The following is a 24,829-nucleotide window of genomic DNA, read 5'->3' on the forward strand; positions in this document are numbered from 1 at the left end:
CGGGATATGAACAAAATGTTCACACTTGACAAAAAATCTTGTTAAGATTCGAAACGTTAAGTCTCCGCAAATAGATGTTTGTAATAACATCACGCCTTTTGCAATTATGTTTTAAACCAACTAATGTTAACATAGAATAATGAGATAAGTCACTAGTTGACTTAGATCTGTGTGGTTCCTTGGGCATTAGTTTAGCTGATTATCATTAGTATTTGACAATATAATTTGTTAAATGATGCCACAACTGACTTAGTTGGCCATAAAACTATTGAATTTCAAAATCATAAATCCCATTTTTGGCACTGACAATTAAAGGATCAAGTTGACAAACTTTCATACCATTTCAAATGCAAAGATTTTTATCCTTTCCGCTGATGAATATGCTATTAACCGAGCATCTCTAGATATTGCACTACACATAATTTGTTCGTCTTGATTACACTGAAGCTGTAAGGCCTTTGTTTCATGAGTAGTTAATTTTAAAATATCACCATCATTATCTACAAAAGAAAGACCATAAAGTTTGAATAAATAATTAAATAAAAAAATAAATGTTGAAATACCTTTATTGTCAGTAGTTTTTCCAAGACTCCATACCTCTAACCCTCTGGAATATTGAAGAAGAATACATCTTGCGGAAGAAGCTATCTTAAAACATTTTTGCTGCAATGATATTAAGATAATTATTGATTTGTCGAAGAATCTATAACCCTACTTGGAATAATCAACCTTTATACTTTCTAAGCCATTATGCCGAAAAGTATCATACATCTATGGGATTTACAACATTACTCACATGGACCATTTGAAAGTTAAAGTTTTATGCCTTTGCACAAATCAAAAGATTACATGCCGTAATTGCTCTTTTTAAACCACATAATACAACATGATTAAACAGCAAAATTTTAAATTCCCCAAGATGTTTCTTAATTCCATTTCCATGCCGTTATTTATTGGAAGCCACAGCTCAAGAAAATCTATGCTATTTAAATAACCAGTCAAAGGTTAAACCAAGTCATCAGTTATACATTTCATAGCCACAACCCTGTACATTCTCTAACAGGCAAATGAAAATTCCTAGTAGCGTTATTAATTCCTTTAACTTAAGTTTCCTTAACGAAAAAAAAACTTACACTACTGACTGGAACATATTTGTAAGTGACCTTTGGGGGGCCTTTATTTAATGTTAAATGACAGTCCACACCTATAAAACAGTATATACAGATTGCAAAATGATATTTTTTAAGAAGTAAACAGAATATAAAAAATTACCTCCAGACACTACAAATCCGTCAATTAATGTCAAAGCTCTAACATCATGGGAGTGAGAAAGAAGTTGCATTGATTTCATCCACATTTGTCTATTTTCTTTGCTTGAGGATGATTTGGAATTGACTTTGCAATACTGAACTATAATTGGATCAATTCCACTTGCGTAGACAGAGGTTTCATCCTATTTTTAAGGAATCAAATGATAGAAACTTAAGTTTCATTGGTTGAAGACTCAGAATAATTTCTTTGTATCTTCCTGATTGGACATAGTTTTGAAAGCAAGTAAATGTTCAAATTGAATTTAAAATAAAACCCAAAACCATAACTTAATGTCCCTCCCAGTACTTTTTGATGGCTTGTTAGTCACTAGTTACTAGTTACTTAGGTAGATGGAATAATTTTAAATTGTACAGCTACAACTGGTCTTAGTTTCTATTATTGTGATAGGGTCAAACAAACCTACTAGAAGGAAATCTTATCAAGAGGACATTTTGGAGCCAAGTGATTTTAAGCTAATTATTCAAATACTTGAAATTACTGGAGTACTCTAAATATCTTTTTTGAGCTTAACTTAACTGCTTGAACGTTCAATATAATATAGAAACTCAACTCTCTACTCGAAGAACAAAACAGTTTCGAGCGCCGGGCTCGAGACTTGATAAGCATTATTTGAGAGACTCGAAAACCATTTCAAGGATTAAATTGGAGCCAAGGCTAAGTTTTCGAGCGCTAGAATGCCTTATTTTGGACTAGAAAACCCTAGGCTTATCAATTCGAGTACTCAAGTTTTTTAGTTTTACTTTATCAAAGGCCCGACTCATGAGTTCTAATATAAAGTTAGTTTTAAAAGCATTTCGTAAGTTCATAACCGAAAAATAGTAAAAAAAAAGAGATTTTTCCGTAAAAAGGGTGCAGCCTCCCCAGCCTTTTCATTGATAAATACATTGAGTTGGGAATAAATAGAGGTACAACTAAATCTGACTGGCGCAGGACCAATTTCGTTCAATAAGGAGATTTTATGAACTTTATCGTTCTACCGTGGCGGCATCTGTCTCTAGTGGTGACAACTATATTGCAATTGAATTTTTTCGCGAATCTGATGCGAAATTGAAATGTATGATTACTCGTCACAAACAAACCTTTGAAGTTGTTTAAAAATAATTTTATTCTGTCAACACGATCCTTTTTAACCCAAGTTACGGTGAGTTAGCTAATGATTATTTATTTTTAGCCATGTAACATTACAAAATATAGATCGCGCTACCGCCTAATTATAAAGATGAATTTCGTACAGTCTTATCAGAACAGGTCCCGCTTAACCATGGCAACTAAAATCGGAATTGTAATTCTAGCAGTATTATTCCCAATTCAATGGGTAAATAGGTAAAGGTAGTTTCTCCCTGATTGGTTAAGTCAGAACCTGTAGGAGTAGAAAATGGAACTAAAACCAAAACCATAACTTAGTTAGCATAAGGGCAGTTTAAAAGTCCCCTTTTGTGTCTTCAGTATTCAACTTTGGCACATGGCTACAAAATTATGAATACTAAATACTTGACCTTAAGTCTAAACAATTTAAGAAATTGAAAAAACAGTTGCAGCAGATATTCAAGATTAAAACTCAGATAAAGCTGTCGACTAAGTAGAACGAAGTTAAAACGGTATATATAAAGAAATGTAACGTTAAAAAGAACCACCTTATAGCCCCTCTTACTCTTGAAGGATGGGTAACGTGCCTTCGGAGGCCTTAAACCGAACTACACAATAATTATCCTATTATAATAAGATGCCGAAAATTCTTAGATAGTCCCACCAAGGGAAGATAATCTTACCTTGCAGCCACTGGGGGAATACTATGCCAACTAGCAGGCCAGCTGGGAATTAACCACACCCATACTAATTCCTAACTGCTACTAATGTTGTTTCCCTCTCTCTGCTATCTCCTTTTATACTAACTCCCACACTGGCGCCACCACCGGTGCCCTTGGGATAAGATAAGGGTTTGCCTGTTTGGCCTACTAACAATATGGCTGCCACTGACCAAGTTGGCTACAGCCTATGGACTGCAATGCAAAGGATGATAAGATTGGCGAATAAGTAGATTAGTCCATTATGAAAAGGGATAAAAAAGCTAAACCGTAAACAAATTTGAAGAAATTTAAAAACTTACAAGTAGCTCTTAGATCTATTTGGTCCGAGTTTTGCGTCATTTTGTTTGCTCGAAGACCTATCAGTACGAGCTATTTGTAAGTTTTTAAATAATGGACTAATCTACTTATTTGCCAATTTTATCATCCTTTGCATTGCAGTCTGTAAGGAACTAATTTTTACGAAGGCAATTAAAAACAAAATACTATTAATCAGAACCTATTTATTAATATTTACTCACAAAGATACGTGGGTCTGGTCTAAGGCGCTGTCGGATACGTGAGGGAAGGAGCTTTTTAGGCAGGCCGTCTTTAGCACTAAATTGAAGTCGCGTGGGGGCGCCACTAGCACCCTGCGGTTCTTTTTGGCCTCTAGCCAAAAATGGGTCTTAGATCTCCCCCCCTTATAACAGCACCTCTGGACCAGACACACGTATCGTGAGTAAATGTTAATAAATAGTTTATGATTATATAGTATTTTGGTTTTAATTGCCTACGTAAAAATTAGTCCTTACAAGTCCATAAGTGGTTCCTTTTAAAGTTACATTTCATATGTACTATTCTCCCCCACTCTCCCCCTATTTGGATTTCCGTTGCTACGCAACTTGTTATGAAATTTTTAATGTTTAGGCTTAGTTTCTCTTTTTGGTGTAATAGTCGCAAGCCAGCCTTCCCAGTACCTATTGGTACAAGCTATTTGTAAGTTTTTAAATTTCTTAAAATTTGTTTAGAGTTTAGCTTTTTTATCCCTTTTCATAATGGACAAATCTACTTATTCGCCAATTTTATCATCCTATATATAAAGAGCCCTAATTATTTTTAATCACTCCACACAAATTATTAGTTATGTCCACCGATAATTATTATTATTATAGAAACTAGCTAGTTGAAATATATTCATCTAAAGCTTTGAAATTAGTCTGCATTACTCCACCACAGATCTCTATTGGCATCTTGTTGTCTAAGAGTAAGATGTAACAGTAACGCCCAAAGGTCATTAGAAACACTTGAACAACTCTGACGCATAAAATTATGTAGGTGTTTATGACATATTGTGTATTTAGTAAACATGGTGTATGTTGTAATTTGGAAAACGGTGCTATGAATGGCTGTCCCTATTCATAGTCAGGCCTGGGCTGGCTCCTTTGGGGGCTCTCGGCTGAGTGGAGTGGGGGTATGGAGTAAAAATCTAAATGCTTATTTATAGGACAGCAAATAACGTTTAAAGTGTACTAGATTCTACTTGCACATTAATTTGAAACTTAAAACGCGTCTAAAGGATCTTTAAAAAATGTATTTTAAGCAATTTGGGGCCCCTCGGTGATCGCTGACCTGGCAAGTCAGGGCCTGTTCATAGTTTACGCAGCCAAAAAGGGTCAGCAAATTGATATTCCTATTGGTATGTATTTAAAATGTAATATAAAATAAATCACCTTGTTTACACACAATGTAAGAACATCAGCTCCATGTACTTTTGAGTTCTGTACGAGACAAAAAATATTATGGAGGACTGAAAGTTAACAATATTATATGAAAAAAGTCACCATACGCTTAGTAAAGTTCCATATTGACCATCCCAAAACGATGTTCTTCCCAAAGAATCACCACTAACCACAGTATAATCACTAAAAAAGGCATAAAATTAATAATGTTATAACTTTTATTCGGCACTCTCAATAAATAAATCATTGAAATCCTCCTTGTTTTAACATAAGACCATAACAACAAATGAGAACAAAAAAAAAGAGCTGAAGCTAAGAGTAAACCATAATTATTAAGCCCCGTGACAGAATAATGCAGACTAATTTATAATAGCTTCATTTTATAAGTGCTTAAAGGGAATATAACCTCACTTATTTGGTGTGGAACACCAATGGTTGCAGCTCTGGCCACTCTCGCCTTTGGCTTTAGAAATGTTTGGCGCAACTGTACATGGTAATTTGGAAAATTGGCGGGGTCTTCCATAAAGGTTGCTTTGCAGGTTATATTCGATTTAAATGAAACTATAAAAATTATATTATTATCTCATACTGAGAATAGGTGTGGAGTTACACAATACAATACACATTTGTTAGATGGATTAAATTGGATTATAGATATGGTTCTTTCTCATTCATTTTACTGTATTACTATTCAGGACATTTGTTTCAGAAAAAGACTGAAAACATTTATACGGTTTCTTTTTTACCAATATAAATCCGAAAAATTGTACGTTTTTTTTTACCAATATAAATATGAAAATTATAATGTAAGGTCACTTATCGTAACTTAAAAAAAATTTATGGTCAATTATTAAAAATGGATAAAAGGTTTGATAAAAGACTGCTAGCTACTTCATTGAATAATTTTTAGAAAAATGGTTTATTTATAATTTATATGAGCTTTAGGACCATGGTCCTTCTTCAGCTGCTAGTTTAACAATTCTGAATTAGTATACTAATAATAATAATGTGATCCTTCTTCAGCTGCTAGTTTAACAATTCTGAATTAGTATACTAATAATAATAATGTGGTCCTTCAGCTGTTAGAATAACAATTCTGAATAATTATAATAATAATACAGTGGTCCTTCTTCAGCTGCTAGTTTAAAAATTTTAAATTATTATAATAATTCGGAAATTTTAAACTAGCAGATGAAGGAGGACCACCAAAAGCTGCTGTAAATTGTAAATAGTTTTTCTGAAAATATTCCATTAAATAGCAGCCTTTATAAAGCCTTTTATCCATTTACAAGGTTGTTTGAGAAGCATCTCCCCTTAGTAAGCTCTTTCCTCCAAAAATATGAAATCGGCCATGTACAGTCACGGACAAAAGATTCTGGACACTTTGTTTTTCAAATATCTTTAGGACTGTTTATAGTAGAAAGTCGAATGATACCTTTTTGGAAAGGTTAAAAAACGGAGAATAATTTGGCTATTTTCATTTTTTAAAACGTGAAGAAATATTTGACCGAGGCTTAAAAAACTAAAACATCGCCTTTTCAACCAATAGAAATTCGAGAAATTCGTGCACGTGACAAACACTAATCGTCGCACGGAATTGTTCCCTTTCCATAACCGGTTTCGATTTCAAAATCGGACAAGTGGTTCCGGCAATATTGAAGAAAAACCAAAACCAAAAATCAAGTTTTTTAAGCCTAATCGAAATTCATTTCAAATTAATGTCAGTTTTAGTTGGCAGCGAGGAATCGCACGACGGCCCGGTTATACGATTTTTTGAGTTTTTAACGGTGTTTTACGATATTTCTTCGTAGTTTTTTCGGAATTTTAGGATACTGAAATCCTATTTGTTTTCAATATCCTAAAATTCCGAATGAATTTCTCGACTTTCTATTGGTTGAAAAGGCGATGTTTTAGTTTTTTAAGCCTTGGTCAAATATTTCCTCACATTTTAAAAGTTGAAAATAGCCAAATTATTCTCCGTTTTTTAACCTTTCAAAAATGGGTATCATTTGACTTTCTACTACAAGCAGTCTTAAAAATATTTGAAAAAAAAAAAGTGTCACGAAACTTTTGTCCGGGGCTGTACCTTATTGGTTCCCTAAATCTGACGTCTTCATATGCGATTGAAGCGCAAGCAGATAATATTTTTACTACCCTCTGCCTGCAGAACATCTCAACATAGTCATTCTTGATAAATATAAATAAATTTTTAGTAAAATTAATTATTATTATCTATTTTCCAGCAGTCCTTGCAATCTGAAACTTGAGTGAACCAGAATGTCTCATTACTTTTGAAGCAGCAGTCATTTACAAGTGTTAATACTTTACTTGGTTCAACAAAGATACCCACACCTCTACTCTGGTTCTAGTTACAATTAAAGGAACACAAAACTGGGTTTAACCACCGACAAAATAAAGCTAGAAAATTAGGTAATCTTAATTAATAAAAATACCTTAAGTAAACGATGGACCATATGATTGTCTCTGCTGATTTCTTTAGACGGCCTACAGCAATCCTGGTTATAGCATGCCCTGTTTCTACATTCCAAATTCTTATTGCATCTATAGATCCAGTGGCCAGAGTATTTCCTCCACAATGCCATGATAAACATAACACTCTTCCCTCTTGCTTATCAAATTTACGGAGATACGAAATTCCATCTTCATTAACTTGAAGCAAACACACGTAGCCTTCTTCAGTTCCAGCCTATATGAAATTTACAAACATTTAATTAAGAGCTTGATGAACCTAGTATAAAACTATAAATTAATGAATTAATGAGAGCTCTTCTTACACTCTCTTTTCATGCATAAATGACACACGTTTTAAACTTTCAAACTAGTAACGCAATGACACGATTTAAGGGAATGTAAGTAATACTATTAGCAATATAACTAGACTCCCCATTCTACAACTGTGGATTGAACACTACACCAATGAAGCCTCATTTTAAGGCAGGGAGTTGCAATGGCTGGAGGGTAGTTATATTGATATGAAATTCCCAAATAATAATGTCATTTTCTGGCTCAAAATTTGGGATAATTACCCCTATTGAGAAAAATATTTACCGCTAAAATGGTTTTTTGACTGTTTTCAGACATACACCAAGCTGCACCACCAATTAGAGAAATAGATTGCTGCAAAAAAAATGTTTAGCACAGAAATTAACTACAGCCATTAAGAAATATCAAACAAGTAATCTGTTGTGTACGAAATTTAATTTAAAAATTAGAAGACTTACGCATGGATTACATTTCAATTTTAAAAACAATACAATAATTAATCATGTTGTTGCGGTCAGTTGATAGAGAGCTTTAAGCTCGAACGCTTCTATGTATATTTTAAAGGGCAAAGCAAGTCGTGATGCAAGGGGGATGAATGCACAATATCTTATAGATAAAAATAGCATCTAACCATGGGCCTATGGTGGGGGAATGGAAACGTGGGGGGGGGGGGGGGACTAAACAAGAAAACGCCTGGATTTGAGGTAGAAGGGGTATGAAAGGGGGATTGGTGCAGGCTTTATCTATAAGTTACAATTCCCATCTGTATCATGTCAAATGAAATGGGTTTTTAAATTGATAAGGAATCCCAATGTAAGTCTTCTATTTTTTAAAATGAAATTTTCTTTGCATTTTTTTTAAGCCAAAGGCAATAATAGTTCTACCAATATTTAAGTAATCTGTTCTTGAAGAAAAGGTTTCTGAATTATTATCAATGTGTGGATTTCATTAGGATTAAAAATAAATTTACTGGATTTGAGATATTTTTAGATTTAATTTTTCTTTAGCTTAATTAATAATTAAGGGATCACTAAAATTTCCAGTGGCATAGCCAGAAATCTTTCAAGGGAGGGGTTTAAACTATGTAAAATACCTAGCTAGGGGGTCAAGAAGGGGGTTAAATTTTAGTACAGTCAAAGTTACACATGTAAACCCTTCCCTTGTCTACACCACTGAAATTTGCTATTGGTTGAGCTTTAAATTTTGGATACATATATATTTCCCTCATTTGCCTCAATCTAACCCCATCCCAAAAAATTTCCCCACTATTAATTCAGTGCCAAAGATTCACTGTATTACCTGCATTTAATCTTGTTCCCATAACTCTACTACACCGTGTTTTTTTTTATTTGTTTTTCGCTCTTGTAAATTATTATTTTGTATACATTGGGATAGGAACGACTCAAGAGTTTAAAAGTATAATAGTAATTTATTTACAAGCCATACTAAACAGGAGCGAACAGCTGCACTAAAGAAATGTTTACAACACTAACTATATATACAAATATACAGTTTGGTAAAAAACATCAGAGGGAAACGGTATGAGCGAGAGATAATTGTAACAAACAATATAGGATAATTAAAGAAGCACTTTTTTAAAATATTATTTCCGACATATTGTCACGTTCTCAGGGCACAATAAGTGTATTTCCCTTTCTATACCTGATTAATAAATTATTATTATATTAATAATACTATTTGGTAAAGGGTCAGAGAACACTTGATTTTTACTAGTTTCAGGCTCCAGTGTTCGGAACTAGGGCTGTAAAAATGGCAGAACATAATGTGAAGTTAACTGAAATTTGGGATGAATTATTAAAATGATTCAGTGGCCCTTTAATTACAAAATTAGATGGAGTTACATTATATCAGCATTGTAATGGAGCCAGATCACAAACCAGGGTTGAAAAAAATTATTAATTTTTTTGTTAAAAGAAACTAAAAAAGCTTTAATTTTTTGTTTAAACCAGGTTATTTTAAAACCTAGTTTAATAATCAGCTAGGCTAATACCCAATTATTATAGTATTATAGTACTTTTAAACTGTTTTCCGCTTGTGTTAATTCTTTTTAACTGTATATACTGTTCTTAATTAACTTAAATTTAATTTGAGTTAAAAAATTGAAGTACCAAAATTATATGCATAGATTAAAAAATTAACTTTTTTCTGGGACTATACTTAAGGGATTACACTTATTTGACTCTCTTTAATCAAACACACAAGTTAAGATAATTTATCTGTGCTTAGTCGATTGTTATTTTTTATTAGCCAATAATCAACTATAGAACACTGCAGTATCGCTTTAAAATGCGTAGTTGTAGATTTTTTTAGTTTAAGTTTAGCTTATGTACAAATATTTTGGTCAAGAAGACATTTTTGATTTAGTGTTGTAGTGTTTTGGTAAGAAAATGTACAAATAATTGGCAATAATTTAGAGTGAATAGTACTAAAGTGAAAAAAACAAAACAAGAAAAACACTTTGGCTTAAACCCGTGTGGTTTAAACAAGCCAACCCTGCCCCAAACCGGCCTTAAGAGTTATCAAACGTTTATTTGAAGAAAATAGGTTTCAATTATAATACCAACCTTGTGTTTTAAGGAATTTAAGTCATGTTCAATTACATAACCAGAAAGTCCTGTGCTGAATAGTCGTGAACCACACCATGAAATATCCTCAACTGAATTTCCTGGATGTGTAATTAATTCCTAAAAATTAAAATGAATTTAAACTATACTTAAGTAATAATAAATATTTTCATAATATTTCGGTTCAATTTTAAAGGATATTTAACTTGAATCTGTAGGTTCTTTTAGAACATGAACCTTCATCAGCTACAAAAATCAGTGAAATACGGCGTAGCTGATGGTCCGCAGGGCCCGCGGTGCGGGGGCGCTAACCATAAAAAAATTAAAAAGGGGGCCTCATAAGAGATTTTTGCGGGGGGGGGGGCTCTGAGTTCTCAGCTACGCCACTGAGTGTGTGTACAAAATATTTCAATCAAATTCCATACAGAATATTCACCGTGAAGGGTCTCATATAGATAGAAAAGTGACAATGAAAGTGTATGATAATATCAATTTTTCATTATTGAAACTGGTCAAATAATTCTTAGCTGATGAGGTTTTGTTTCTAAAAATACATAGCTTGAATGAGTTTGATTATGATATATTTTTTAAGTTTTTCGTTTTTATTATTTTTAGTGCACCGTTACCAAATTGTTTAATATTTTTTGTAATGCCATAACAAAAAATATTTAACATTTTACTTTAAAAAAATGTTTTGTACAGGCACTCTTCCATATCAATGGCGTCTCAAATTGCTCAATCAGGCCCATAATAATTTTTTTCATAACCTTGAAAATAATGGAAAATAGGCCATTTTTTATTGAAGCCACACTATTTCTAAATTTTTCAGTATGCCCTAAAACTTACTCATTGAAACATTTTGTTTGATGCCTACCGGTGAAAAAATAAATTTTTAAAAACTTCCAAAATTTTAAAAAATTTGCTGAAATTTACTAATTAAAGAGTTCCCTTACCATTAATAAAACCCTGAAAATTTCAGGATTTTAGATTAAATAATATTTGAGAAAAATGGCCTGATTGAGCAATTTGAGACAAGACAAAAACCTTTTAAGCATGCTCCTATGTAACACTTACTTATTAAAACCCCCTCACGCACTCTTGTATGAATGTATAAATCAACCATACCTTTTCTAAATAAGGTGTTTCTGAAAAATTCCAAATTTCAATAGATCCAGATTCCCTAAAATTAAAATACATGTATAATTGCAATCCTGTAACCAAAAAATTACATGTACAGTACCGCCTAGAACAAAGTTCACTAAGCGAGCGCTCGCTTATAGCGAAGCGGGGGTCTGGCAGCAGCCCTAGCTCATGTTTCCCCCCCATAAGCGCCGCTTTAAGCGAGCGCTCGCTTAGTGAACTTTGTTCTAGGCGGTACTGTATGCTATTAAACAGGGTCTGTGCACTCTTGAAAAAAATTTCCATCCCCCACCAATGTGTTGGACCATGCAATTTACAGTTGGGGAAAACCGATAAAGATTTCTCCGTTTCCCCCTGCTTAAATTGTTTGTACATTGTAACGAAGTTTAATTTACTGATAACGTTTAAATTTTAACAATGTATATATATAGTCACTCACACTCGCAAAGCTCACTCGCTGTCTTCACTTTGTATTATCATCATCATATAAATTTCTGTTCTAATACGTGGTGTTAAAATTAAATAAACCAGTTTCTTTTTCATTTAACTTGTCTTTGATCACTAATCGCGCTTTACTGTTAATGCTGAAACTACATTACCCTCCCCCCAGTATTAAAAACTTAGGAACTAGCTGTTTTTAACATAAAATCTCAAAATAAACGTACTACAAAACCAAATTTAAAAACCATTAATTCATTCCTTCTTTCTCTTGAATTTTGGAGAATTTAAAACAAAAGTTTATTAATACTTAAGGAAAATTACTATGTTGAGAGAATAAGTACCATCCCCCCAAAAAAAATCAGCCCACAATCTCATTGGTTTCCTAAAACCGACATCTTTCAAAGAGATTGAGGGTGAAGCTGGTAACCTTTTCCATTCCCTAAAACGCAAGTTTGGGTTAAAATTCAGCCATGAAAGCCGCGGATTGTCTTAACATTGTCATCCTCCTGAAAAATTAATGACCACATTCTTCTTAAAATGTTAAGTATTTAAAGAGCAAACCATGTCTACAAAAGCTACAATAGAACCAAGGGTGAGGCTCAAACCGAAAGGGTTCAAGATAAATTATAATGAAATGATAGCAATTTCGGAATACTGAAGTGTACTGTCAGCAGCTCACTGACTAGTGGGGTTCGGATGTAAGTGATGCACCATGTGTTAATTTTATTTAGATGTGTTATCAAGCAACGTGATCAAATGTACATGGGAAACACCATATTAGTACATTATAAAGATATATTAAGTTTAGTATAACAATTAATATTAAAATAGGAAAGTGATTTTATGGCCTCTTCAGGAATTAGTTTAGGACACAACAGCTGTTTGATCAGCCCAGGCGTTTTTCTCTAAAACTATAGTTGCTAGAAATTATCAAGATATACTCTCTCGGGGAGGACCCTTTTCTTTTGGAATTTTTCAGAATAATAGTGAAATTTTTCACAGTTTTGAAATTTTTATTTGAACGATAGGTGGTAGACGAAAATTTTCAATCAACAAGTTGTAGAGCTTACTCGAAAACCTTTAATGAAATTGGTTTGGTCAAAAACGGACAATTTTTCATTGAAATAATACGTCATGAAAAAACAAGTTGGTACTACCCAAAAAGGTTTAAGTCTCATGAAAAAGAAAGAGAAACCTAACTTATTTGAAATGATCGTATGTTTGTAAAGATAAAAAAGGGACTGTTTTTTAAGCTAAATCATTTTAAATAATTTTTTAGAGAAAATACAATTTACATAGTAGCATTCCAGAATTAACGCGTCTTATTTTAAATGAGGTTCGATAATTCCACCGTCCGCTGCAATACAAATCCATCTCGGAAGTTACGAGTCGGAAGGCTGCGATGATTCATTGCCATAGATCTTCGTTGGTGACAGGCGTTTTAAACACTTCCTCCTTGACAAATCCCCACAGCAAAAAGTCCGGCGGTGTGAAATCTGGGGACCTCAGAGGCCATCGTACTGGACCGTTCTTGCCTATCCATCGCCCAGGGAACTCGTTGTTAAGGTACTGCACGACGCGTCTTTCTTGGTGGGCAGGAGCACCGTCATGCTGGAACCAAAGGCGTGGGACGTCGACTAATGGCACACCTTCCAACTCGTCTGCGACTTCATTTTGTAGAAAGGCCACGTAGTTCAGCCCCATTGAGTCGACGCGGAAGAAAAAATGGCCCAATAACGCGATCTCCCAGAAGACCAGCCCAGATGTTTAAACGGAATTGTACCATTAGGAAATCCCCAGTGCGGATTTTCATCACTCCACATGTGGTTATTTTGGCTGTTAAACGGGCCGTCTCTGCCAAAGGAGCACTCGTCGGACACAAGAATCAAACTGAGGAAATCTTCGTTTCCGTCGGCCATAGTACAACACCAGTTACAGAAATCCAGCCAAAGTCAATGATCACCATCGTAAAGTGCTGGGTGGAGGGTGGCACGAAATGGGTGATAGTTATGACGGTCAAGGACACTCCAAACTTAGTACTTTGACAAGTCCAAATCAGAGCTGGCCATTCTTATGCTTGCTCGAGGGTAGGCGACAAAGTAGGCGATGAGTGTGTCTTCCATGTTGATGTTGTCATGGCCAGGTCCGTGGGATCTGTGATTCACATTGCCTTCGTTTTCAAAGTCACGGACAGCACAGAGAACAGTGTGGTGTTTTGGACGACTGTCAGGATACAACATTTGGAATAATCGACTCACTTCCACGTGCATTTCGTTGACCATCTCCGTAGTATAATTCGACCATGCTGAACCGCTGTTCACAGGTATGACGAGGAATCTTTTTATTTTACTAACTTTCTTTTTCATGAGACTTACACCTTTTTGGGTAGTACTAACTTGTTTTTTTCATGACGTATTATTTCAATGAAAAATTGTCCGTTTTTCACCAAACCAATATCATTAGATGTTTTCGAATACGCTCTACAACTTGTTGATTGAAAATTTTCGTCTACCACCTACCGTGCAAAAAATAAAAATTTCAAAACAGTGAAAAATTTCACGGTTTTTCTGAGAGAGTATATCCTGATAATTTCACATTTCTAGCAACTATAGTTTTTGAGAAAATCGCCTGGGCCGATCAAATAGTTAAAATTAAGAGCTTGAAAAATGACTTTTAAAAGTCAATAAATTTTCTCATTAATTGACGTAATTACGTGACTGAAAATGGAGTTCAATGCCTGAACTCAACAAATTAAGAGAATTGAGTACCAGGATTTGTTTAGTCTTGTATGCAGCAGTTTTGTTACCTCAGTTACTGACTGACGGCATTATTCCAACAACCAAGCAAGTCAAGTGACAAATATGTGTTCTATAATTGCAATATTCAAATACTTTCTTACAACATTTTAATTACCCTTCATATTTAGGGGAGCTAGGGTTTGAAAGCCTTAAAGCTCTGGTAGTAAGTCAGAGATAAATTATTAAATTAATCAAAATTTTAAATTTTAGACAAAAATTTGAAAAATTTATAGATCTAGATGTTGTCTCAGTTTGCATTTGAAATGGGACTGGGCTCAAAGGGAGACTGTCTCCTCCGGAAGAGCATTCCAGGTTGGAATAACACGACGGAAGAAAGAATGACCAATGTGTCCTTTTTAAATTGATTAAAATATAAATTTCTGGAGGGGACGCGAGTACCCTTGTCACTAGAAGCAAACTGGTCTGGGCTGCATAGCAATTAGAAGAGACTTGTCAGATCAAGGTAAGTCCACCTGGTTGCCAATGAACCCCAAATAAGCTTCTCCAGATGTTGAGAGAGAGCTAAATTACGTAGTTGATATGGAATACAAGAAGCCAGAGCTTGAACATCAGTTTAAGATTCCTTGCATTATGCAGACTCCAGATCTGACAAGCAAACTCTCGAATAGGGCAACTGCCAAAGAGTATAGTTAGCATGGGAGGAGCCAAGCCCGAAAAGATAGCTTTGATGGTAGCCAAAAGACCCCTTCTCTTGTCACAGGTCTTAACTCTTCAGATGTTCGGACCAAATAAGAAATAAGGGGAGGGCACTTCAGGGAGACACATTTTTGATTTTGAATGGAGAGTAATACTGATTTAGAATCGTTAAAGATAAGCCTGTTTTGACTAGACTTTAGTTCTAGAGTTTTCAAATCGTTTTGTAATAGTTAGACATCTTCATGATATACAACAGGGTGAAACATTTTTAAGTCATCCACGAATAGTCGAAAGGCAGAAATAGTATCATTGGAATATCATTAATATAAATTACAAATAAGACGGGACCTAAGAGGAACACCACAAGAGACAGGAAGCGAGTCACTTAAAATGTTGCCAACACAAAACCATTGAGACCGCTAAAGAAGATAGTTACTAAGCCAATTAAACACATAACTATTAATACCATAAGTGTACTAAAAGTACATTAAGTAATTTTACATAAATGTAATATAATTTTCAACATAATACATAAAATACATAGATACTTATAGGCTATTGATAATGTTATTTTACAGGAATGTCTACCATATACATTTTACTAGAGGTTATTTCTGAGACGGTTTCTTACCTTGAAAGAGCCAGTTTCTTGTTAAGTTCATTATATGTCAAACAGTTTATTGGATTTGCTTCAAAATTGTAAAAATTCAATCTATGTAATTTGTATTTCGTCATTTTACACTTATAAAAAGATAAAACCAACTGAAGCTGCAATTGACAACAAACCCACGTGGAGAGTTAAGCAGACGAAAACTTGTTTCCAAAATCTGCTGTCTGCTAGGGTAGAAAGGCCAGGGGTGCGTCAAATTTCTAAGACGGAATTTTTCTCTTGAGAATTGTTTTCCCGTGAGAGCTCTCTAAATAGCGTCAAATCTAGGAGGATGAGAATCAAATATAAAAAGATTCTTCTAAAGATGGCGGCTTACAAGAATGCCACGAATGTTGCAATCTAAGCCTTTGACAATAAATATGATTCTTACACGATTTCACGGCAATATATGAAGAAAGAAAACATTTTATTTATAATTTAAAAGGAAATATTTCATTATAAATTAACTTAACATTCGGTTTCTCTAAAATTCATTTTCGTCTACAAAATATCATAATGTTTATTTTCTTCAGTATCAAGTAAACTGATTAGAAAATTAACTGCCATTTTTATTTACAATATCCATAGAAGTTGGATAACAAATTAGAACGCTTAAAAGAATCCCTCACTCACAACAGGGGAAGGCATATGGGTCACAAAAAACTGGTTTTGAAGCCCACTGCAAGTCTGGATTTTAAGTTACCCCTATGCCTCTCCCTGTTGTGAATGATGGATCGGCAGACCACCGATTAGATTCTTGGCTAAAACGACCATAGAGATAGAAAAGAAATAGAGGGAAGATTACCGCGTTAAGGCACCCCTGTTTTTGGACGGAGAAATTAATCCCCCCACCCCGCGAATGTATGAAAGCGGAGAACAAGGACAGTAGATACATGTATCTCCTTGCGGAGATGGGCAGAATTTGCATTGCCATCTATCCTTTCTTTGTTTACATCAAATGACAGTTGATTTTCAAAAATAATAATGTATTCCACTTTCTTGGGTTTCAATAAAACGCGTCTAGGGAAGAGATTGAGACGCCATTTTATTTTGGTATTTTTGGCGATAAGCCGCGATATAGTTTTTAGTTAGACCGTAGACGTGGCGGAGATGGCGTTACTGTCGTACGTTAACCAACGAAAAGCACAGGCTTAGTGATACACATATAAATTATAAATTAAAGGCAGTATTGAAAAGAGAGACAGGCAAGCCTGTTTCCATGTTTGAATTTTGTAATACTGTGACCGTCGTCTGCTAAGTATAGTCCACGTGTTTTTTCTGTATCGGCTCGTGTCACTATCATGAAGTATGTTGAAATTGTTTTTTTCGATATTCAATAATTGTGTCCCTGTCCGTTTATTGTAAGTAGTTTAGTAGTAGTTATATTATGGTTATATTATTTTATAAATGATTAATAATAGTTTATTTTATGCTGGTCCCTGTTCAATGCAATTTATCGATGGCAAATACAATTGTATGCTTATTGTGGCTATAATAACCCATTTTTAATCAGGTGTGCACTAACATGTCAGACCTACCTTTTCCAGGGATTAATAAACTTAAGGATGTTTTACAGTCAACAACACAAAAATGCTATGTCCCCTTAATTGCTACCTAACAGCGTAATATCGCTAATTGAAAGTGTAAGTAAGATCTGAGTTAAAAAAAAACAGCTTGTCCAAAGTATAGGAATTTTAGAAATATTATAGATGGTTCTACTATAATTACTATCCAAGTGCCCAAAAAAAAAATATTAAAATAAATTAACAGAGAAAAAACATGTTTAGGTATGTTACACATACACAAAAAATGTGTAATGTTTATTTTTCTCTAGTGACCATAATTGTGTAAATCTCAACTTTAGGACGTACGAAAGTTTCCCTTTTCAAAGGAAAACTAACCATAGACATCGCAATTGTTAGGTGGATGTTCAACCTAATTGACTAGCTGAAAATATTTTTCGAGATTTGTTACTTTTGCTACGTAGGGTGGGAATCTCAAAGAGATAGGAATTTTTTTAAGAAAATATTGCGTGAAATGTGAAATTATGTAATAGTTCCAGGTCTTCTGAAAGAACAATTATTTTTAGCTTTAGAGATATCAAATGTAGAAACTTATAATAATTGAGAAGGAAATATTGTTTTTGTTATTTCTTAATTACTTCAATTTTAAATCTTACAGGCTTTTCATCTTCTAGCAAAATATTCAACTATGAAAATAAGAAATAAAAAGAAGTTAAATAATAAGAAGCGTCGGAAGAAGATGAAATTCCTCGTAACATCTCACAAGCCCCATGGGAATAAATTAAAAAATAAAAATAATTCAAGCACTAATTTATTACGCATTCAACATAACTTAAGTAGAGTTAGTATTCCGACTACTTCCAGTAAAACTAACGAAGAACCTACGCAGTGTGATTTTGTATATAACACATCTCTCTCTTGCTCAAAAAACTCTATTAATAGGTCTCCTAATATCAAAACTTTTAAATCTAACAAACACAATGGTAGTTTGTATAATTCAGTAATGCAACAGAGGAAAAATTTACCGATTTTCAAGTACAAAGGAGAATTATTAAAGTATATTAAGCAACATAATTGTGTGATATTAATCGGAGAGACAGCCTGTGGGAAAACTACACAAATACCGCAGGTAAATACACTATTAAATTTCTGGCAGTGTACTTCTATTTGTAGGGATCTCCTAAAATGCTTAATGCCATCTATTGATTGCTGTACTAAAAATACTAGTTTAAATGGAATTTCTTTTTGTGCTTAAATTTCACTATGCAAACTTTTTTGAGCTAAATTTGTTTCATGAGTTAACTAGTTTATTTTTTTAAATATTTCTTTGCTAGTATTTGTATGAAGATGGTATTACAAAATCTGGAATTTTAGGAATAACACAGGTGAGTTTGCGATATATTTCTGTTTGTGTCTTATGTGAATTTTTATATAAAATTAAATTGGTCTAATGGTCATTTTGTTGATGGACATAAAAATGTAAATATTAATTTTTATTTATTTTTTAGCCTCGGCGTGTAGCTGCAATTACTATTGCCAATAGGGTAGCTGAGGAAGTCAACTGTAAAGTTGGTGAAACGGTGGGTTAGTTTTAATTAACCAAATGTAACATAACCCTGAAAATTGTCTTGATAGTTCTTTCTATACATTTCTCTATGAAGTCTTAGGCAGTTTTTGAATGTGCATTATGGGTCTATATTTAATGTAGAGATGAAATGTTAGTATAATGGTCTCATCAAATTATTTATGGCATACCACTAAAATTTTACGAGTTATCGATGTTTCTACATTTTTACTATACTGAGCAAAGGCAATTGGTAACGTAACTTTTTGGTTCTGTTCTCTTTCTTATTATTACCCACTACCAGGAAACTTAATTTATACAGGGTGTTTTTTTTCGCTTGAAAAAGTGTTATCTAGAAAGTTGAAATTTGTACTGTACATTATACGTGCCGGGGGACACCTTCTACCAAAATTGCATCTAAATCGAAAAATATTTTCACGTTTTTTGAAAATTTAAATTTTAACCGCTAGGTGCTATAAGAAAATTGTCAATGAGAAAATTGTAGAGCTTCACCGAAAACGTACAAATAGCGTTGGCGCGAAAAAAAATTGACGTCTTTTTCACTGAAAAAATACGACTTGAAAAAGTGACAAATTGGGCAAGCTAAAATACCTTTTTTTGAATTCCATTGGGAGAGTAGTGTAACTTTATGAAAGTCAGAAATTTGTTAATCTGGTGTTTAATGCAATAAAAATCGAGCAAAAAAACACCCGGTATATATATATATATATATATATATATATATATATATATATATATATATATATATATATATATATATACTTGGAAGGTCCAAGGATAACCATGGTAGCCCTGATGATTCTGCAAAAAACATTTGTAGTTTGCAATTGGAATTTTTACTTGTGACGTGGCAAGCTAATATAAAACCCTGCTCTGATTTGACATTAAGCTTTGTCTCAGATTAAAAAAGATTATATTTTGGTTTTTTTTAAACCATCTATGCGATTTGAAGTGAAAAGGACCAGTGTTGTGAAACACATTTGACAGTTATCCGAGTGTTAACTAAACAACGTTTTTGTCTGTTTTTTTGGTTAATAAATTTATTGAGTGAGTGTTGGCTATGGCAGCCAATGAATGAATTTGAAAACATATGCTATCATAAATTCCATTAAATATTAGATATTCAAAATGTATATAGTGTAACAAACGACAGTTTCCAAGTTATTAGGTTGAAATTAACATCGAAAATGGTGCATTTAATATCACTAGTTTAGTAATCAATTACAAAAATATATAACTCACTAGGAAATCTATACTGTTACCCATCCCTTTGGGATCGATCATGATAATATGCTTCAGTCACAATCTAAATTAATTTTATGGTCAACTATTCTTGGTTTAAAAGATAGCGGTTTGCTTTTTATTCTGTTTAATGTTTGTGATGTCATCAAAACACCAACAATTGAATTATGCAGTGGAAAGGGCGACATCTATTTTCAGTCGCCTGAACCGTTTCATAAATAGTATGATATTATTAGTAATTAGTTAAAGTTGAATGTTAATCAATATTTTTTTGGTTCTAGGTTGGATATACAGTGCGTTTTGAAGATTTAACTTCGCAGTCAACAAAAATAAAGGTTTCAACCTCTTCCATTTTATTAAAGTTTTAAAAGGGAAAAGCTGGACCTAATTCTTTGGTCATGTTTAATTTCTATTCACAATAGGTCTTTCTGTAAAGTCATTACGCTTGCCGAACTTGTTTTAATGTATCGCTTTCGTCACGAGATATGTAGGATTTCAATTCAGTTTTGAAGGTTAGATCTTTATAAAAAGGGTGACTCGTTGAATTTTTATAGTGAAACATCACTTCTACGTCACGAGTGACGCGCCCAATACATCAAAACAAGAAAGCGATTGTTACTTTATAGAAAGGCCTATTTTGGAATTTTGAGGTGTTCACGATATAATTGTAATAGGAAATAGCTGAGTTTCTCTTAAGATCGTTTCTAAACATTTAATTAATGACGTAGTATAAATGGAGAAATTTCCAATTCATAGTGAAGTCTATTTTAAATGGAATTTTATTCTTAAGATTAATTTACATGTCTAACCGTTAGATGGAGAACTGTTGGAAAAAAGCTATGTAGACTTTCTCCCTTTCCGCCCTGCTTCAATTGTTTTTACATTGTAATGGAGTTTTTTAACTGATAACATTTAATTTTTAACAGTGTATGTATTTATATAGTCACTCGCACTTGAAAAGTTAACTTGTAGTCTTCTTGTATTCTCATAATCATATATGAATTTTTGTTGTGTTTATTATGTTGCATTTAAATTAAATTAACCAGTTTCCTTTTAACTTAACTTTTCTTGGAATATTAATCGTGCTCTGCTTGTAATGATGAAACTTCATCAATAATATGGTTCCCCGTCGGTAATATTTTACTATATTCAAAGAATGATATCATTAGAAAATAGTTTTAAATAAGTTTCCTAACAACGAACTTAAAAACCACCCCAAGTAACTGTTTTTCGCTACCAAGTACATATTCACTTTTTTGTGTTATCATTTATTTCTACCCAGAATGACTATATTGAGACAATTTTTAATTCTGCTTCCATTAGCGTCTTGCTTCAAGAGTAAGCTCTTTCCTTCTAAAAAATCAATCAGCCCTGCATCTCATTGGATACAACCTGACGTCTTTCGTCCCGATTGAAGCACACACTTTAGACTTTCATTCTAACTCTTATTTTCTAGAGGGAGATTTGATAACAACGGTGGTAGATCATCTAAACATAGTCGTTCTACCCAGTCGGAAATTCATCCTTCCATTTATACAAAAATTTATGTAAAATATTGTTTATTTAGTCTAATTTTTTCTTCTTTTTTTTTGAGATACCTGGTTTTCGATCAAAGACTGTTGTTTGAGTTTTTTAAATGTTCATTATTCTTGCACTTTTGCAGTATTTGACTGACGGCATGCTTTTGAGAGAATCTATTTTGGATCCACTCCTAAGCCGGTAGATACTTTTTATTTTATTCATGCTTTTTTAATAAACATTTGGTATAATAAATTTAATTTTATGTAACATTTTAAAAATAATACGCTTTGTTTAGGGGATTAGCGAATTAAAAAGTGGTAAATTGGAATAAATAGAGATAGCATCCGAAAACTCCTGACAGGATCTCTTTTTAAAGTATCTTGATGTTGGTAACAATTTGCGCAATTCTGTTGAATCTCACTCCAGCAAGAGTTTTTAACACCAAGTATGGACAAAAAGGGAGGTCATGTGTTCAGAGTGGTAAAATTCTAGTATCTCTGACCGATTGCACCATAGGTAGCAATGTCTGGGAAAGAGCTGACGCACTGGTAAAACCCAGATAGAATACCCGAACGATGGTTCTTTCAAATGATTAGCGGGAGCGTACATAAATATTTACAAAATATTTTACAGAGTGTTAATGTTAATGTTTCTAATTTAATTTTGTTCGCTGGGTCTCCAGCACTGTTTAGCTCAGTTTATTTGACATACTTTATTTTCTGGTTATAAATTCTTATTTTTGAAAAGCAATTTAAGTTTAATGTTTCATATCTGGTATTTTTTTCATCTTTGTAATACTTTAGATACCGAGTTATATTTTTGGATGAAGCACACGAAAGAACTATTCATACTGACATTTTGTTTGGAATTGTAAAAGGGGCCCAAGCTGCAAGGAAAAAAATGTCGCTCCCTTTAAAGGTATTGATTGGTCTGAAATAAAATAAAAAATATTTGAAAGGTTTATTGCTAAGGTATATTTTAAGTATTATACGATCCCACTAAATTAAAATTAGCATAAGTAACATCAAGATATTATCAGGGTTGTTCAAAATGCAAAATTCAAAATACCGTTTTGCATTTTTCATTTTGTGTTTCTAGGAAACTGTTTTGCATTTCACATTTTGTGGGTTTGATATGTGTACAAACATATTCAAAATGTTTTTACTCTGGTATCATCATCATAGCTCTTTTAGGGAAAGTTCATCTGCTATTTACTTCCAAGTAATCATAAACAGCGATACTCAGTTACTCTGAAGCAGACTAACATTCGTACATTGCCACCACTTTATTTTCCCACGCTCGCTTCAAGGATGTTTTTCAAAATGCAATTTGTATTTTGCATTTTGAGTTATGGAGAAAGTATTTTGCATTTTGAAAAAAGAGCATTTTGAACAAATCTGTAAATTATATATGTATGCATTTGGAATGTCTAATTTTATCATATTTTTTGGGTGTGGGAAAATAGGAATCAAATATAATAATAATCAGCTATAGGCTAATACCTAAGGCCCAAGTCATTAGCAACTTTTAATGACTTTAAATCCGGTGGCCGGGTTACAATGCATAAGAAGATGGTGGAAAGCCCTTTATACCACACAAGCCAATTGAACAGCTCCCTACAATAACAATTACTTACTGCGAATGCACTCAAATAGCAAGCGATGATAATATACGTTGAATATTAGACATAACAAAAAAAAATAGGGATGACCCGCTATTTAAACAACCTTACCAGAAACTGGGTGCATTTTCCTAATGTAGTTCTTGGCATTCGAACTATAAACATGTATTATTTTTAAGTAACATAATGGACATAAGTAATGTCATGCCCTAGTCTTCCAACACCATTTTTGTGTTCATCGTTAGTTTCACCTATGATCCATTAAATTCTACAGTGGCTATTAATTTGCAAACCATTTGGGGCGATTTTTACCTCTCCGAGGGGACAAAGTCCCCTAGGAGGGGTTATACAACGACCGTGTCTGTCTGTGGGTGGGTCTGTGGGTGGGTCTGTGGGTGGGTGGGTCTGTGGGTGGGTGGGTCTGTGGGTGGGTCTGTGGGTGGGTCTGTGGGTGTGTCTGTCTGTCAGGACTGCGAACGCGTTCGCATTTTCGGTGCAAAGTGTAATCACTGCGTACGCAGTTTCTCAAAGGGTTGGCAAAACCACCGTGTGACGGTGAGCGTTAACGGATGCATTTGCGGTTTGGTTTGGATGGTGTTTTTTCGCTCACCGTCGTGACGGTTTGGTGTATTACGGTTTTTGTAATGTTTATGCGTAGGTTGTGAGTGTTGAATTTGTTGTGTTTGTGTTTTGATGGATGTGCATGTTGAGTCTGTTGTGTTTATATGGGCGTTTTCTCTCCAACTTCTTCTTAATGACTTTGGGACGGACCGAGTGCTGAGTGTAATGCTACCTCTCAACGTCCAATGGCAGGGTTTCCACCAGTTGTACACGGTATTCGTCTTAGTATCAATTTGCGATCGCATCGGGCGGGATTTGAACCCGAGACCTCCTGATTGACAGGCGGACGTTCTACCACAGAACCACCGACACTTGTTACGCCTTATTGAAAATTAGACCTTCAGCTTTATCGGAAGCGTATTTAATAGAGTACGAAATTTTGGTTTAATTGAAATAGAATTGAAATTGAAATTATTGCATCGAAGAAATTCTACTTTAGCGTTTCTCTATTGATTAAAAATAAATGCGCCACCCAGGTTTCGAACCCAGACCATTCGGCTTGGCAGTCGAGCGCTCTACCACAGAACCACCGATAGCTCCTTAGATTCACTGAAATTAAGACAGGCATCGTAAGCATAATAGGTAATAAAGTCTTTTTTATTAATGAATTTATGAAGGTCTAATCTGGTATTTTTTAAAGGTTAAATCTTGTTTTAGCGCAGTCAGCCGAGATTAGAGGGTTAAAGGGTAGACCCTGTGGGTGGTCCACTTTTTTAACGACCTATATATAGTTCTGTTAATTCAAAGGAGATAATTTAACGTAAATTGCTTTAAGAGCTGGCGGTTCGTCAAGTGGCTCTCTGT

The 24,829-nt window shown here is 33.9% G+C and overlaps 2 protein-coding genes across 2 annotated transcripts in view; one reads left to right on the forward strand and one right to left on the reverse strand.

The window, feature by feature from the left end:
- Positions 1–16,051, reverse strand: part of l(3)72Dn (UTP4 small subunit processome component l(3)72Dn) — a 34,553-nt gene extending 18,502 nt beyond the window's left edge. Inside the window, exons 1-11 of the mRNA XM_090181449.1 lie at positions 15,895–16,051; positions 11,353–11,407; positions 10,228–10,347; positions 7,928–7,996; positions 7,312–7,565; positions 4,966–5,041; positions 4,850–4,897; positions 1,273–1,453; positions 1,134–1,204; positions 564–663; positions 340–500 (exon numbers count right to left, since the gene is read on the reverse strand). Coding sequence (XP_090037575.1) covers positions 340–500; positions 564–663; positions 1,134–1,204; positions 1,273–1,453; positions 4,850–4,897; positions 4,966–5,041; positions 7,312–7,565; positions 7,928–7,996; positions 10,228–10,347; positions 11,353–11,407; positions 15,895–15,998 — 1,239 coding nt within the window. The 5' untranslated portion in view covers positions 15,999–16,051. The remainder of the gene's footprint in view (positions 1–339; positions 501–563; positions 664–1,133; positions 1,205–1,272; positions 1,454–4,849; positions 4,898–4,965; positions 5,042–7,311; positions 7,566–7,927; positions 7,997–10,227; positions 10,348–11,352; positions 11,408–15,894) is intronic.
- Positions 16,052–17,525: 1,474 nt separating this feature from the next.
- The window catches only part of ath (ATP-dependent RNA helicase DHX33), a 71,276-nt gene continuing 63,972 nt past the window's right edge, over positions 17,526–24,829 (forward strand). The window contains exons 1-7 of the mRNA XM_090152766.1: positions 17,526–17,555; positions 18,094–18,564; positions 18,770–18,820; positions 18,944–19,015; positions 20,544–20,597; positions 21,926–21,981; positions 22,587–22,701. Of these exons, the coding sequence (XP_090008892.1) occupies positions 18,124–18,564; positions 18,770–18,820; positions 18,944–19,015; positions 20,544–20,597; positions 21,926–21,981; positions 22,587–22,701 (789 nt within the window). The 5' untranslated portion in view covers positions 17,526–17,555; positions 18,094–18,123. The remainder of the gene's footprint in view (positions 17,556–18,093; positions 18,565–18,769; positions 18,821–18,943; positions 19,016–20,543; positions 20,598–21,925; positions 21,982–22,586; positions 22,702–24,829) is intronic.

The sequence above is a fragment of the Leiobunum rupestre genome, chromosome 7 (genome assembly GCF_980474605.1).
Source record: "Leiobunum rupestre chromosome 7, qqLeiRupe1.1.hap1, whole genome shotgun sequence".
NCBI lineage: Eukaryota > Metazoa > Arthropoda > Arachnida > Opiliones > Sclerosomatidae > Leiobunum > Leiobunum rupestre.